This window comes from Meleagris gallopavo, chromosome 1 (genome assembly GCF_905368555.1).
Source record: "Meleagris gallopavo chromosome 1, MGAL_WU_HG_1.1, whole genome shotgun sequence".
In the NCBI taxonomy this organism is placed as follows: domain Eukaryota; kingdom Metazoa; phylum Chordata; class Aves; order Galliformes; family Phasianidae; genus Meleagris; species Meleagris gallopavo.
The window spans coordinates 28,031,865-28,048,775 of record NC_139404.1 but is presented as its reverse complement, the minus strand read 5'-3'; the positions used below and the strand labels follow the sequence as shown (position 1 = coordinate 28,048,775).

The window sequence follows — 16,911 nt, the reverse complement described above, 5'->3', positions numbered from 1 at the left end:
CGCATTGGGTTGCACGACAATCAAAGCTGAGCAGATAGCACTCACTGAATATTTACAACTTTCCTTTTAATTATAAAACAGTCACTATTTTAAGACAATTCCTTCCATTTAAGTAGAATATTCCAACATTCCAAAAAGAGGAGAAAGAACTGTTCATTCTAATAATACTAAAAAAATACCAACAAAACAAAACTAAATAAAATGAAAGGACACAGGATTTATTGAAGAAAAATTTAATAGGGTCAAAGTATACAAAAGTTATCAATGAACACTAGATGGACAAAAGACTGAAGAATAATGGTAGCTCCACTGGACAATGTGTAATACATACCTCTTTACTCATGTGAAAGAGAATCAGGACAATTTTTTCTTGTTTAAACAACTGCTTCATAACTGTCCATTCTACACAGTTATGGAAATCCATTCTAACGCTACTGTCCCAAATGCAAAACTTGCATGTCTCAGGGAAGCCTCACCTGGAAAAGCTTGACTCATTTTTACTTATTCACCTCATACACTTTAACGAGACAGGCTTCGTTTTTCTTTTAAAACTCACTTGCAAGTCACGTTTTATGGGCAACTGTCTACCAGCTAAGATTTGCAGAGGTTGATGTAACATTTTAAAGAACATTTGCTGTTCACACAGTTTGCATTAAATACTTAAAATATCATGACTGAAACAAAAGTTAATTTGTACAAAAGGACAGTCAGAGAAGCTAAAAAGATACTTAAGAACAACCATTCAAAGCCTTTACTGTATCATAGTCACTTCGAGTGTTGTGAAGCAGTTTTCTACAATCTTGAGCTTTTCTTCAGAAAGCAGGTTTTCTTGCTTTAATTGTCCAATAAGAGCTTCCAAGGACCTGAGTCTCCCCAAAGTTTTTACCTCCTGCATTTCAAGTAGAGTTATCTTAGAGTGGAGCTTTGAAATTTTTTGCCAGAGATGCTCTCTGTCTATGTCTTGTTTGCAGTATGAGTGCTCAGTTTGTAATATTTCAATTCCATTATATGCATTCATATGCAGAGAATTATCTGTTTCTGCTTCTTCTGTGTCAAGAAATTCTTGTTTAATAGGCAAGAAAGATCTGTTTATTATTTCAGGCTCTTTCGGATTCTCAGCTGGTACAATGATAGCAATGACAGATTCCTCACTTCCATTGAGTTGTTCAAAAGTTTGTGTGACTGTACTGACCAAAACTGCATTTTCAGTTGTTGGTTGCACTTCAACAGAACAGCCTACAACATGAGAGTTTGGATTTTCAAGTGAATAGTCAGTAATTGAACCCAAAGTATTTTTCAGTTTCACAGACGAATTCAAGTAGTCAGGGTCTGAAAATTGCAAGACTGTAGCTGTACAGTTTACTGGAACTTCTACAGAAGCATGAACATCAGTAGCTTCCACATTCTGGACTGCTGCTGCCATTAAAACAGGCTCAGGTTGATGTATATGCTGCTGAGATGAATTACCAAGAATGATACTGTCTGTTTCAAAGTCTTCTCTGTTTTCAAGTTGTAGTTTCTGTACTTGTAAAGATTTACTCAATACAGTTGAGCAAATTTCTTCTTTTTTATCTGGGTCTTCTGCAGTTACAGAACTTTTCTTTGGTGTACAAAGTCCAAGTGATAAGGGTACCTTCTTAGACTCAACATTTTTAGTAGTTTCTTCCAGGGCTTCTCTCTTTATCTCTTGTGGGCTGTTTTGAGAAGAGTCTTTTACCTGAAGGAGAAAAAAAAAAATCACAAAAAATTACACCATGTAACTAGAAAAACACCCGAGACTGATTAACATTCCTTATTACAACTGAAGCACTGTATTAAATACATGCATATTAAAGATCCACAGTACAAAATTATTGCTTTAAAGGTGCAACAAAGTTGTTTCAGCAACTATTTTTTAGTCAGGCAGCCTATCTAAGGGAGAACTCATCAATAGCAGAAAAAAATAAAAAGATAAAAACTCACAGAGCAGTAAACTATATCAGTACATGATTAAAGATCAGTATCCAAACAAGCTTTCTGATGACAGTCACTGAAACAAAAATATTCAGTGTATTTTTTCACAGCTCTGTGACAGGACAGATGGAACAGCCTTTGTAGCATATCTTTAGTAGCCTACAAGTGCTTGAGAGGCTATTAACAGGAATAAGAAACATGCAGTTTGAAAATAAAATATTCTGTAATCAGTAATTACATATAGTTTGTTAATAGAAGGCTTTAAAAGAGCATTCCATTATAAAAAATAATTGCACAGTAAAAAGATATTGATAATATTCTCATAGGAAATTATTTTCTTCCTTAAGGAAATATTTCTTCAATTTCCAGTTATAAAACAATACTGAACCTCTAGTGAAAGCAGCTGTTTTTCCTTTACACTATGGAATTACATGCTAGTTTTGTGTCAGTTTCATTAACAAAATATTTTGATGGAGAGATTTTTATTTTTAAAATAAATCATGATTATATTAAAGATAACTAGAACATATTCTTGCATAAACAGTTGGTTAGATTTCTAGTATTGTAAAAAAGATAGGAAAACATTACCTCGTCATCCGGGGAAGAGAAAATTGTTGGTACAGCTGTATGTTTCAAGTATCTTATACCCCATCGCACATCAAGGGAATCAGGGGTAAAATGATCACTGCACAGAAGCTGGTGTTTACTTGGAGTCCACGCATCGCGTTTCATATTCCGCAACCATTTCTCAAGTCTCTCTTTATCATGAAGTGGAAATCTTTTTTAAAACAGTGGGGAGGGGGAAGCAAACAACTGTTATTTTTTTAGAAATTTCTTTATGTTAAAAGAAAACAAAGGCTGTCCTTCCTTCCTTATTTGAATTCCTTTCAGGGAATTCAATTCCTTTCTTTTTCATTTTAATCCATCTCCTCCCTCTCTCAGAAAATACTGTCACTTACATGTTAATCCACTATTCAACCAAACGATTTCTGGTGGATATCAGCTCAAGAGTCCAGCAGAATTTCTATTGATTTCTTCTGGTCAAGGACTTCAGACCTTTAGGCCAATGTGTTCAGAACTCTTAACTCTGTAATGCTTGCTCAGAAAGTTCTCCTGATGTCAGGAAATACTCATTTCATTAAGAAAATCTAAGGTCTAGTCCTTACTCTAATAATACTATTTATGGAGCTTTTATTTTTTTAATCTTACTATACTAATTAAGCATCAAAAACTTTTTTTTTTTAATTTAACAAAGTACCACTTAGTATACATCATACTTATGACTGCTGAATCACTTAGGAATGTGAATAATATTTCCACTGCAGGATTTAACTTTCATTAAACACATTAATACACACCGAAACGAAACATTTCTCCATGTTGTTTCAGAATTTAAGCTTTCTCACAGTGTTCAGTACCCAATGTTGTGTAATCCATAACTAGCTTTGCAACCATCTAGCCTACTTGGAAATGAAGACTATACAGTGTTATTGAAATATGTATATAAAATTGATTTTGAAAGTATATGCAATCATTCAAATTATGTGGGAAAGAGAACTAAATTAAAACAAAGTGAGCAAAGATGTGTAGTTAACTCAATGAATAGCAATACACAAAAGTTAAAGAGAAACTAAATGCTTGTTATGATGCATGAAAAGCCAAGTTATTATGGTAATGGCAATACAAACATCCAGACCACTATGAGCCGTGGGCAGGATTGCTAGACACTAGACCAGATTTACGGGATAAATGTGCAGTTCTTCAACTCTTAGCCCATCTTTGATATTTGTTGCCATTTTAATTTCCAAGTTACCAAGAACAGAGAGCAAACTGATGATCCATTTGGCTCAGAGTATATGCAGGAATGCACAGAACAATGCTAGCAAAACCAAGATAACCTCTCAAGGACAGGTGAGAGGCTCAGTCTTTTCAAATTCAGTCTGCTTAGATTGTGTGCACCCCGTAGCAACACAACATACATTACACAGCATGTCTCATAAGTATCAGAGCTTAGCCTGGGATGGTTCTACATAGTCCAAACAAGTTTCTCAGAAAGAGGATGTCGTCTTTCTACTGAACTACCACCAAGCACAGCCTCTCAAGAACGCCTTGAGAGTGTTTGATTCCTTTGCCAGAACCGTAGCAACACAGCACCCACTGCCTTCTGCACCATCAGGCAGCTTCAGATCGAGAAACAAACAAACAAAAAACCTGCAGTGAGAGATGAGGTCTGGCAGCAAAACTTGTTATTTTAGTCAAAGAGTAACTTTACCAGAACTTGCTCTTACTCTCAATGCCTCCTTGCCCCATCATCAGGACCTGTTCTCTATTGTGAATGAGTCTCAGCACCTCTTCCGCAGGACTGTGTTACTCATAACACAGCACAATTCAATGGCTGCATAAAACAGCTGTGTATTTGAAATAATCTTTATATTGATGGCATACCTTTGAATACAAATATGTACCATAACTCAGACTTGTTTTGATTATCCATGTAGCACTCACATTCCCTAAAGCAATATGAATAATTTATTTCCACTCATTTTCATGATCATTTTATGGTGATAACATGTACTGCTGGATCACGTGCTATATACGTTCAAGATTACGTAGTTTCCTTCAATTGAAACTAAAGCCCTTTTCAAAGCTGTCTTCCTGTGGGTATTCCTACATGGCCCTCCTCGTCCTGGAATAACAATGACTGCAGCAAACTTAAAAGTCAGAATCATAGAATCCTTAAAGTTGGAAGGGACCTTTAAAGGTCATCTAGTCCAGCTCCCCTGCAATGAACAGGGACACCACAGGTTGCCCAGGGCCTGGTCCAGCCTTGCCTTGAAAGTCTTCAAGGATGGGGCCTCCTCCACATCTCTGGGCAATGTGTTCCATTGCCTCACCACCCTCACTGTAGAAGACTTTTTCCTTATATCTAACTTAAATCTACCTTCCATAAGCTTGAAACCATTTCTCCTTACTCTATCGCAGCAGACCCTGAATTAGTTTAAAGTAGCCCTGCTGAAAGAGACTGGGTAGTCTTTGTTGACAGCAAGTTGAACATGAATCAACAGTATGCTTAGGTTTCTTCAGCCCAGAGAAGAGCAGACTGAGGGGAGGCCTCATGACAACCAACAGCTTCCTCAGGAAGGGAGCAGAGGGGCAGGTGCTGATCTCTGCTCTCTGTGACAGCACAGGGCTCAATGGAACAGCATGGTGCTGCATCAGAGGAGGCTCAGTTTGGGGATTAGGAAAAGGTTCTTCACCACAGGGAGGAGGGCATGGAACAGGCTGTGCCCAGGGCAGTAATCACGGCACTGGACTGCCAGAGTTCACGAAGTGTCTGGACAACACTGTTAAATATATACTCTGATTCTTGGGTGGTCCTGTGTGGAGCCAACAGTCAGACTCGATCATTCCTATGAATCCCTTCCAACTTGGGATATTCTAAAACTTAAGAGTGTCATATCAAAACAAATTTTTCCAGTTGACTGTGAAATCGATTCCTCAATCGATATTTTTTAAATGCTAGACAATTCTCCATACAAACAGCTTCTCACTGCGCTTTTCTTCAGCAGAAACACACCAACATTTTGCTACACCCCCCCTCTTCCTCCAGGGCTGACGCCGGTGCGCTGAGCTCTGGGACCGACACCAGCGCGGAGTTGTTTTGATAAGCAGGCTGGTGAGCCGGCAGGCAGCCCAGCGGCCTCTATCCGCCCACCAAGGCTCCTGCCTGCAGCGCAGACCAGACATCGATTCTAGTGGTGACGCTTCCCGCGAAGGACAGGACGCGCTCTCTGCGCTCGCACGCAGCCGGGCTCGGGGCTGCCCCCAGCTCCCCCCCCTCCCAGCCTACGCCTCCGGCATCGCGGCTCCCGTCGAAGCATCCCCAGCGCGAGGAGAGACGAACCGCGCGGCGGCGGCGCAGATGGCACTTCGACACCTTCTCCTCATCCTTTCAGCCCCAGTCTGTAAGTACGAGCGTCGCCTCCCGCAGTCCCGGCCCCGCTCGGTTTCTCGCTCTCCCGAGGGCCGGGCCTCACCCGGCGCTGCCCACCCACAGTTCGCCACCTCCGGGGGCGGCTCGACGATCCCCGTCCCCCTGCGCGCTCACTCACGGGTAGAAGCTGAGCTTGCGCTGGTCCCTGGCGCTCTGCCCTCCGCGGTTCTTGCAGCAGGATGCGGCACAATACCGCGGCATGGCGGCGCGGCCGGAGCGGCCCGGAACCGTCCGTGCAGAGGCGGCGGGGGCGCCGGGGGCGGCGGTCACGGGGACGACGGCCACCGCTCCCGCCCCTCGTGCTGGGGGACGCCCCGCCCGGCGAGGGCCCCGCGTCACGTGGCGCCGGCGGACCAATGGCGCAGCGCTTCGTGTAGGAACGGCCGGCGGGGTGCGGACGGACGCACTGCGCGCGCGCGCTGGCGGCTGTTGGGCGGGAGTGGCGCGAGACGCCGCGGGGCAGCGGCCTCAGTGCGGGCGGCGCTGAGGCGAAGTGAGGTGAGGGGCGGCGGGGCTGCCGCCGGAGGGCTGGGAACAGGCGAAGCGAGTGGCGGTGCGCGGAGGGAGCATAGGGGTTACGAGGCGCTGAGGGGGCGGCGCGGGGTCGCTGGGCCTCCTGCGGTGGATTTGTTCGCTCCTCTGGGCTGCAGCTCCTCGGTAGGCCCGCCCGCTGTAGCCTGGCTTCGGGCAGCGTCCCGCCGGGCTCTGTTCCCCTCAGCTCCCGGGTCTGCCTGCGGGGGGGGTGAGGCGGAGAGAAGCCGATCCCGGTGGGCTGCAGGGGGGCTGTGCTGGCCGCGGGGCGGGCCGAATCATCGCGTTACTCCTAATAGCAGCCATCGGGAAACTTGGGGAACTTTCTTGCCGGTAACAAGTCGCTTGCGAAGGTAGTAATGCGAAATGAAACTCGCACTATACGTAGTCAGAGCGATGTTGTGTGGGGTTTGTGAGCGTGCGAGACTTGACGAACGTTCAAGTAAACGGGGAGCTGGCATTGCGAGGTGGAAGGGGCTGCTCTGTTTTCTGCGTGTGACAAACGTTGCCTGCCGTGCCTGGATGAAGCCCGCACTGCTGATAAACTGATAACCAACTGAGCACTGTCATTTCTGCAGTGCTTCTGATAGATGTTACTGTGCTTTTTATACCGAGCTGAGTAGCAGTTGAGATCTGTAATTACTTATCTAATAGAGTGAAGTGCTTAATCTGTGTTCATAAAATCTCCCACTTTGTTGCTAGATGTACCCAAATAAAATCTGGCTCCTAACAGCGTTCTGCGCTGTAGCTGTGGGGGGCTGTTCTGTCGAATAAGCTTAATGCCAGGCAGCGTGCAGAACCTATTTGAGAATTCATAATTATTGGAGAAAGCCTAGAAAGTGAAACTTTTCCCTTCGCTGGGGAAGCTGAGGGAGAAGAAACATGCTGAGTAAGTATTTTAAAGAGACTTCGTTATGAAAGCAGTTGTGAAGATAGTTGGGGTTGATGGGCATGGGAAGTCAAACCTGGCCTTTACTTTTGTCTTAATTGGCAATAGCACCACTGAGATGCTGACTGCATATCAAACAGCTGTTATCTGGGGAAGGAAATCCAATATCTTTGATTAATTCAAAATATGTTACCTAAATACAAGAGTTAGGATAAAACGCTGCTTACATTTGAGTTCCATTTATATTTGATTTTCATTTGTTTTATCGCTTCATTTGAGCCTCTCTTTTTCTTTCTGGCTTAAAAGATTTGAGAGGTTTTAAACAGCTTCTTTTTGAACGCAAAGAAATACCTCACTTTTTGATTGACTTTACAAATTGATGGGGTAGAAAATCCTTAGAAATTTAAGTAGAACTAGGAGTGATGGAGCATAGAACTGCATTGCCAAAATCCTAAAGTAAAATTGTACTGAAAGAGAAACCTAAGTATAATTCTTATAAAGAGTAATATAAATGGTGAGGTTTGTGCAGAGCAAAGAACTCTGGTGAGTGACTTGGTGTTCTCAGACTGAAAAACATGGGTTCTACCTTTTAATGAAGGAAGTAGACAACTCTTCAGCTCCATTTAGTGTTTAGTAGAAGCAGGGAGGTTAGTCACCTCCCTGCCATTCCAGGAGAATGGAGCAGAATGTCTTTGTTTCCTCATATTCCTCACATTGTGCATACGTAATTGGTCTCTGCATTCATAATTAGTCTCTGGCATGTTAAGAAGACAAAAATCTGTATGTGCAAAGCAGAAGGAAAGCACAGAAGGTGGAGAGGGATGGATGCATGTGTAGGTCTTGGTGTCCAGGTAGGAAAGTTTCAGATGAGTGAACTGGTGGGAAAGAATAATGTGGAAAAATGTGGGAAGCTTCTTGTGCTGAAGATCTATCTGGTGTCATGCAAGAGGAATGTGGCGAAGAACTGTCCATTTGGTGTCTAGATATACTGATGAAAATAAAATTTGTTCCGACTGCTACTCCATAACACTTGATATCATGCAGGCTGCTAGCCAAATAAATGCTTAAGAGGGCATGGGTATGTTAATCTTGTATGAGCTTTTTGCTCTGACCTCACTACGTTCATTTTAGCCCCTTGACTTATCTCTTAGAAATGTGTTTTTTGACATTTTTTGTGCTTTTATATGAATTTAGTTTAGAGGGTTTGGACTTCCTGTTTAAAGATTCAGTTGTCTCATTTACCTGATACTCATTGTTAAAAACCTTTGAAGAACAAATGGTTGGGTTGTGTACCAGCTAAGGTTAAAATATGCTGGCTTTCATGATGCTCAGACTGTAAGATTTGCTTATTAAACTTTCAGGAAATGGCACCATATTTTGCCTTGTGTAGAGAACTGCTTTTTGAGTTCAGTTAATGCACTGAGAATTGGGTGTGTAAACTTACTATATACAGTGATATTTATCAGATAAATTCCTTTATATCAGAGGTTTGATAGGTGTTTTTATTTCAAGCACAGTCTAATATGAAAACAAATTAAGTCCAGCCTATTGTAAGCAGTGGAAGAAGTTTCCTACTTGTCTGAACTCTGTACTCCAGATGAGTGTTCTGCTTTTATCGTGTTCAACTTAGACCAGTTAAATGACCTGAAGTTGAGCATTAGTGTCTAACAATCTTGGTTTCCTGTATCTGAAAGTTGATTTTTAGTCCTGCTGTGTTTTCAGATTCTTATTGTTGCTCAAGTTCATCAGTGAATCGTTCTGCCAGTGTATTCAGTGTATTTTGAAAATTGCACTCTAATTTAGAGCAACTGTGTTTATGATCCTAGAACTCAAGATTTATTTTAAAGTTAGTCCAGGTATGTCAGCATAAACTGTTTGTTGTGTAGTGAAAGGCATCGTGAATTCATAGTCCAATTTCTAGTTGGTGAGGTAATGCATGGGTAATGTTTTAAAAAAAAAAAAAAAAATAGCAGTAGTCTGTGATAGATGTGGAATATGAATTTGCAGGATTTCCATTTGCGTATTCTTTGATTATAAAGCTAAAGGATGGGACTTTTTAACGTGAGTAAAAAAACTTGTTTACATATCTGTCAGAGTGACTCATGAAAAATACACGTCGTACTCTTTCAGCTTATAGCTGTACCTTTTCTTTAAGTTGCTGTGAACCTGAAATAACTTCTTCAAGTATGTTTATTTTTTCTTTCTAGAAACCACAGAAATGGCAACTACGCAATCTATCTTCACATTTGCTCTCTGCATTTTGATGATAACTGAGCTAATACTGGCTACAGAGAGCTATTACGATATTTTAGGAGTTCCAAAAAATGCATCTGACCGCCAGATCAAGAAGGCATTTCACAAACTGGCGATGAAATATCACCCAGATAAAAATAAGAGTCCTGGTGCGGAAGCAAAATTTAGAGAAATTGCTGAAGGTAATGTATACGTACCTTAATCTTAAAATAATTGGACACATGGCTTGTATATTGACTTTTTATGTGGGCAGATGGTGATAGGACAGAGGGGCAGTGGTTTTAAATTGTAAGAGGGGGAGATCTAGGTTAGATGGTATGGCAGTTTTTTGTTTGTTTGTTTGTTTTTAACTGAGAGGGTGGTAAGGCACTGGAAGAGGTCGCCCAGAAAACTGTGGATGTCCCATCTCTGGAGGTGTTCAAGGCCAGGCTGGATGGGATTCTAGGCGTAGATCTAGTGGGTAGCAGCCCACCCATGGCAAGGGATTGGAACTGGGTGATCCTTGAGGTCCTTCCAACATAAGCTGTTCTGTTATTCTATTCTATAATTACATCTATGAACAAATACATTAACTTAAGTATACTGCTTTTACAGTATAAGATAAGAAAAATGTATATATTTTTATTTCTACTTTTGTGGTGGCAAATGTCACATGTCAGTGTTGGACTTGTGTCTGTTTTTGAACGTAGGCAGGCCTCTTAAGCAGTTCACGCATGTCTGCCTGTTGAATTGCTAGGCTGAAGTCTCTTCTCACAAAAATACGTGGGAGTAGGACGACTTTAGCCCTGGGAGTTTACTTCAGTGACTGTACCTTTGATCTGCCTGATAAGATCCAGCTCAGGATTATGAGGGCTTCAAGGAGAAACAAACAAAAAAACCTTCAGAAAAGCTCTTTCGTGGCTCGTTGTGGAAATACAAGAGACATCAGGCACAAGAGTTTCATTGCGGCTATAAGGCAAAACTTTCTTTGCCTAGGGGGTGAGCAACGAGTGGAACAGGTTGCCTAGACAGTTTCTTTGTGCATTCAATCCTTGCAGACGTTTCAGGAATGAGAGGATAAAGCTCTGAGGAAGTAGGCTGATCTCATAACTGACTTAATTGAGCAAAGCAGTAAACTAGAGGTCACTTCCAACCTGAACTATCCTAAGAATGCATCTTTCATGAGTGTTCTGTGATGAAAATATATTAATGGAAGTGAATAACCAAGAACATGACAAGGTTTGCTGAAGAATAAGATGTTCTCGCTTATGCTCCCCATAGTATCACATTCATCCATCTTGTGTGTTTGTCTCAACTCTGAGCTTTATCTTCCTGTCTACAGAACAGTTACTTTGAAAGAAGGGTAATAATGTAGTCAGAAGAACGGGTGGTCTTTTTAGAAACTGCAGCTGTTAGCTGTGCTAAAGGAGGAAGTGGGAGTTCTAAGTATGTGTTGAGCTGTGTAGAAAAATTGAGAAACCATTGACAGGTAAGAAAGTGGTAGCGCTCCAAATGCATATTCTAATTACAAGGAGTATTTTATATGTCAGTTTCTGCCTTGAAACAGCTGTAGCTGTAGTTTTGGACCAAGGAACAGATGGAAACCTAATTCCGTTTTGATAATACCCAATCAAAAATCTGGGTTTATTGATAGACTTCTGAAATGCTAAGAGTTTAGACAAATAGGTAATCCATTTCCTTTATTTTATTTTTTGCCCTTAATGTTTAGCTTATCATTTAATTCTAAGTCCAGCATAGCTGGAGCTTACTGTCTGCCTGCAAATAGCTTTGCAGACACTGCACTGTTTCTGTGATGAGAATGCAGCAGGCAATTTACTTGTTTAGGGAGAGTTCCTAACACATCCTTGTACCTTCAGTCTTTTGCATCGACACATCTTGCTGCTGTCTTCTTTCAAATATAAGCAATAATCTTTATTGCTAGCTAAACAGTGTTATGTGAATTAAAAATTTTGAGGCTGTGATCTGCCTTCGGAGTGTAACTATTATTATAAGTAAATAGCTGTAGTTAATTTGAAACAGCTGATTTTTGGATTGTGAGAAGTTTAATATTAATCTTGATTGGACTTGAGCATTCAATTGAAGTCTAGCTTGGAGAATATCTCATTGCAGGAGTGGGGAAAGGCTGTTCTGTGTATTTGTATGGTTCTAGTCTTCATGTGCATGCAATTGACATTTTCTAACTTTTTCTTTTAAATTGGAAATAGCTTATGAAACATTATCAGATGAGAATAAACGAAGAGAATATGATCAATTTGGCCGTCACGGAGGACAAGGAAATAATGGAAGCCCGTTTCATCAGTCGTCATTTAACTTCAACTTCGATGATCTGTTCAAAGACTATGACCTCTTCAGTCAATACTCACGGTCGAAAAAGCACTTTGAAAATCACTTCCGAAGTCATCGGGAAGCTCACAATCGGCAAAGACGTTCTTTCCAGGAGTTCTCCTTTGGAGGTGGACTCTTTGATGATGTGTTTGAAAATATGGAAAAGATGTTTTCTTTTAGTGACTTTGAGAATGCACACCGACATGCAGTGCGAACTGATAACAGGTTCCATGGATCCAGCAAGCACTGCAGGACTGTCACTCAGAGGCGAGGAAACATGGTTACTACATACACAGACTGTTCTGGGCAATAATGTTTCCTTTCTTTTCATCTCTTCTTTCAATGCCTCCATAATTCTTCTTGGTTGTGTGCTAATATGGAAAGAGATCTTTGAACTGTGTGTTCTTAAAAACACTTAACTGCTATAAAGAAATTATAGATGGAACTAATTCTCAGAATAGAAACAACATGCAATTAAGAGCTAAACGCCTCAGTAACTACTTAAAAGAGGAGATAAATAATCTTGCAACAGAAGAAATTTTGTATTTCAATTTAGTAAGCACTCAGTAAATTCATCATATATTTTTTTTAATTTTAGAAATATAATATAATTCTTCTATGCCAATTCAGGAATGTTTGAGTTACTGGTGCATGGATTTCTAGCAGTGGTGATACTTTATTCTGAAGTGCTGCTTTTTTTTTATTATGCCTTTCAGATTTTCGCTAGTGGTTTTTACTGAATATGGACTTAGTCCACAAGTTCAACAATTTGCACAAAATAGCAGCGGAAATAAAACTGTCTTTGCTACTTTGTCCAGCATTGCAAATCTGTTAGAAACAAAGCATGTATGTTCCAACTTAAAAGCAAACAAAAAAATAAATACGTTAAGATTGTTCATCACCTAGGAGAGTGATGTAGATTGAGGATGTGAATAACCCTTCACTTGCTTAAGGGCTATTGATGTATGCAAGTTTGTGTATGCACATAGTGTGTTTCCTACTCCACCTCTCCAAAACACAAATATCTCTTAAGATTCAGAAGAGCATATTGAATACAGTCTTGCTTCTCATATTATCATGTGTGCACTGTAGTTGCCATAGTTCCATTTGTTGAACTTAAGTTCTCCTTTGTGCTTTGGCAAACTTAAACAAATAAGCTTACTTTCAGATTCCTAGTGTTTCTGGAACAGTCTAAATAAGAAATAGATTGCGTTTGGATATATTTATTACCTGTCAGCAGAGATTATTCAGCTTTGCGATTTGAATGGTAAACTCTTGGCATAAAGGAATAGTAAAACTGGAAGTTACAGTTCCCATATTCACCTAATACTTTGTGGTGCTGGCGTCTGATAACAAGCAGGTTAATAGGTAACAACTTCAGTGCTATGGAAATCTGTAACCAGTATAAACTCCTTAAAAAAAACACAAAACTCTTAATATATATATATATTAACTTCAGTTTACCTTTCAAATGGATTGCATGAGCAAAATAAGCATTTTTGAACAGCAGTGTTATAAGTAGGCTTTGAATTTAAGATCTTTATCAGAAAGGTTTAACTCTTTGCTTCTTGAACTGATACTGAAAGCTGACTATTTGCTAAGTAATGTTAACCTTTCCCGCGAGGATGCGTATTATCACTTGTTCTGTTTTCATTCACTAAATACTTGGAATGGATTATTGCATTATATTAAGTGCTTTTCCATATTTTTTCTTTATTTATTAATGGACTAATACCTCATACATGGTCTTTATAAAAAGCCAGTAATTTGTGCAACATTGTTGGAATGTGCAATATTACAGTAGGAAAAATGCTGGGGTGTATGTGAATGTCTGTTATTTCCACTCTTTCTGTGCAAATAGATGTTTTAGTTTCCTCTGTGTAATTAATATGATTGAACTGAAAATTGTAATTCATGTAGATTTCTGACTCCATCAGTCCTACACATGAGTCAGTTTGTCTGATTCGTACTACATGGACACGAGAATGAACAAATTACTACCTTAAAGACCTGAATTACTTTCTCACAGATACCTGTTTTTTTTGTTTGTTCTTTTTGGTCACATGAATAAAAGACACACGAGTTCTCTTAATTATGTGTCATGGAAAAACAAATAAATACATCCTGTAATTCCTATAGCTTCTAAAATTGACCTTTTTGCTTGCTTTGATCATAAAAGTTAACATCCAAAGGAGAACTTTACAGTTAGGACAGAAGCTCCCAGTGTTTATCTATCTGTATAGCTTTCTGTGGTGGATATGTTTTAAGTACACTCTAACTGAAGAGATTCAGGCAGGCTTTCCTCAGGCAGCAGTCTTCAGTTTGTGGCTATCGGAGCGCAAGCTTGCAGAATATGTTGTGCATCTCACTTGGAGCTCTTGCACATTCTTTTCCTATTTATAGTGTTTGCTTCATGGTAGCCTTGTTAACGGAAGTCCTCATATAACCTTCAGAAGTTTGAAGTGATTGATTCTTGTCATCTTTGATATCTTGTGAAAAGACCCAGCTAAAACTATTTTTTTAGTATAAGAGTGAAAAGTACAAATCGTAATTCTTAAGAAGGCGTTTATGCATATGCACCTCTGAATAGTTGAGTTCTTAAAACTTTAAAGATAACTAGTATTTTGTTCACTTTTTTCCCATTATAATTTTGAAACACAGTATCTAGTAGAGACAAGAAGTACTGTAAACTTGATTAGGGTGCCCTTACATTAAATGTGTGAAAATTGCTTGTGTGTGAAAGACTTCTTTTTTTTCCCTCCCCTCTTTCCCTTCCTCTTACAGCTGATTAAAACCAGATTAAAATGCATTATGTGGAATGTGTTGTAAAGAACATCTTGACAGCTACATTTTCACTAAGAATGAAAATGTTGATGGCGGGGAAAAGCAGCTGGAATTGAAAGAAATAGACAATTCTCTCTGGTCTGTTTTTTTTTTTTTTTTTTTGGAGGTGTTTGGAGTTAGTTGGTTAGTTTAGGGATTACGTCTGTAAACCAAGCACGCAGAAGAGCCTGTGCAAGAGGATCCTTCTTTCATTTGGGATGCCATAGGTATATCAGTTGAAAACCTCTGCCTTGAACTGTGAGATCTTTCCCTGCTTTGTGTGCTGTCTACTCAGCTGAGTTATGTGAGATTAGTATGACAGGCATGGGTTGTTGCTGAAAAGCATAAATTCTGAAGGAGCATTGAGAATGCTGTCATGTTGATTCAGAAGCTGTGTAACTGCTTGAAAGTTCTTGTTTTCTGGGCCTAATCCTTAGAAGGTGGAGTTGAAAGTCTTCCAAATCAATGTGTCTCATTGGGCCATATCTTGTTAGATCTGGCTTTCCTGGGATAAAAGCAAGTCTTCCATCTTGATATAAAACCAAATTGTTAGGACTGAATGTATTTTAAGACAGTGAAAGATCTGTGTTATGTTTTTATGCTAAAGGATAGTTGACTGTGTTTAGCTCACATTGAGATTGTCTCTTCCTGGTATTTGAAGCAAAAGCTTCATGTAGATTACTGTTCCACATGTGGAGCTCATTTTAGAAAAAATGCTGTTCAGAGCTCCATATGACTTTGTTTGCTGATGTGGTCGAGCCTGACTGGCCTGCCCTTTAGTAGTGATTCACACGATCATGCTGTTAGCTTATGTAGTGTGGGTGCCTATGTGAGTTTTTTTTGCCTTAGAGACCAAACAGTGGCTAGGTATTTCTTGTGGTGGCTACTTAACTTTGATATCAACTGACAGCCACTTGTAGTGTGTCTGCATCAATTCTAAGCTAAGGCTGTAACTCATCCTCGATTCTGGTTTAGTTTAAACAACTGCTTTTAAGTGATAAATTCTAAAGCTTTGGCACTGTGGAAAACAACTTCTTGTATGATGCGTCTTACCTTTTAAAACACTGGCTTTTGGTTCAGCAACTTTGAAGTAAAGGTAACAAACAAATGTTACTGCTTTTATAGTTCCTAGTGTAATCGCACACCAAAGGATGCTCTTGAGGGGCTTAGATCACTAGGGTTGACTACAGTGTTCTGCCAGGACTTGGGATCCCTAACTGAAGATGGTGGACCATCTTCTCCAAGCAGTGTTTCTCAGACAACTAACCACAGAATGACTGCACACGCAGGATCGACATACCTATTCATTGGTTTTTAAGAGATCTGCTGACAGTCTGAGTTGTGACTGTGTTGGCAAAAAATGTTGCCCTTCTCAAAGGTGTGATGAGAAAATGAAAAAACTGGTAAAACAGTATTGAGTTCTATGTAGAGGAGCTCTGTCAATAGTACATATCACGAGTGTGGTATTTTTGGGACCGTATTGCCCTAAGTCCTCAGCTGAGGACTTGTGGATAGTGTTACTTCTGAAAGTCAGAAGCAGAGGCTGCTACAGGCTGAACTCAGAGGAACTGGAAGAAATATTTGTGATGATTGTTCTGGTGTTACTGTTCACCTAGCTTTTTATGGATCGTTGCACTCACCGCATGAGGATGGCGACCTTTACCCTGGTACTTCTCCAGGAATTAGGCTGAAAACGCATGTTTCTGTTTCAGTTGCTGGTCGTGACCAGCAATAGGTACAAGAAAAATATATGAATAAGGACTTTCTCTATACATGGCTGTCTGACTAGTGAGTGTGTGGTGCCTCCTGTTGTGCATGCTGTTGAACTGATTCAAGGAGACTAATGTTCACTAGAGGATTGGGGGGATTGTCTTGGACCCAGGGGAAGACTGACAACTGTATAAGACTCTAGTGACATGCTCTGGTGATGCAGCTTATCCTCCAAAATTTGAATTTCCTGCAATGCAGAATGGAATACTGTTAGAATTAATTTTTACTGCATAGGGGATGGCATATGGAGGTGAGTCTTCATGATTTCAGGGATACTCTGGATGTATTGCAGAGCATAGATGAGCTGCAGGACATTATTCTCAGCCTGATCTAGAGTATGGAGGTACTTTTTTTCGGTCCAGATCATCTACCA

At 40.3% G+C, this 16,911-nt stretch overlaps 2 protein-coding genes across 3 annotated transcripts; one reads left to right on the top strand and one right to left on the bottom strand.

Annotated features, from left to right (window-relative positions):
* Window positions 1-217: 217 nt before the first annotated feature.
* THAP5 (THAP domain containing 5) lies at window positions 218-6,297 on the bottom strand. 2 transcript variants are annotated; one of them, XM_085219483.1, is made up of 3 exons: window positions 6,066-6,297; window positions 2,542-2,731; window positions 218-1,717 (listed from the first exon to the last, which is right to left on the bottom strand). In XM_085219483.1, exons 1-3 carry the CDS (start codon window positions 6,146-6,148, stop codon window positions 752-754), a joined length of 1,239 nt encoding a protein of 412 aa, XP_085075609.1. In that variant the 5' UTR covers window positions 6,149-6,297; the 3' UTR covers window positions 218-751. The 2 variants fall into 2 exon arrangements, with proteins under 2 accessions (XP_085075609.1, XP_085075613.1); XM_085219487.1 differs by lacking the exon at window positions 6,066-6,297 and adding an exon at window positions 5,858-6,059.
* Window positions 6,296-14,674, top strand: DNAJB9 (DnaJ heat shock protein family (Hsp40) member B9). The gene is made up of 3 exons (XM_085219498.1): window positions 6,296-6,445; window positions 9,575-9,802; window positions 11,825-14,674. Exons 2-3 carry the CDS (start codon window positions 9,586-9,588, stop codon window positions 12,256-12,258), a joined length of 651 nt encoding a protein of 216 aa, XP_085075624.1. The 5' UTR covers window positions 6,296-6,445; window positions 9,575-9,585; the 3' UTR covers window positions 12,259-14,674.
* The last annotated feature ends 2,237 nt before the right edge of the window (window positions 14,675-16,911 follow it).

Excerpts from the sequence above, each read along its gene's own strand:
- THAP5 (XM_085219483.1), bottom strand. The coding sequence starts at position 6,148 with ATGCCGCGGTATTGTGCCGCATCCTGCTGCAAGAACCGCGGAGGGCAG. Across the intron at positions 2,732-6,065 it reads CGCAAGCTCAGCTTCTACCC|ATTTCCACTTCATGATAAAG; the intron begins GTGAGTGAGCGC and ends GTTTTAAAAAAG. Across the intron at positions 1,718-2,541 it reads TCTCTTCCCCGGATGACGAG|GTAAAAGACTCTTCTCAAAA; the intron begins GTAATGTTTTCC and ends TTTCTCCTTCAG.
- DNAJB9 (XM_085219498.1), top strand. The coding sequence starts at position 9,586 with ATGGCAACTACGCAATCTATCTTCACATTTGCTCTCTGCATTTTGATG. Across the intron at positions 9,803-11,824 it reads ATTTAGAGAAATTGCTGAAG|CTTATGAAACATTATCAGAT; the intron begins GTAATGTATACG and ends AATTGGAAATAG.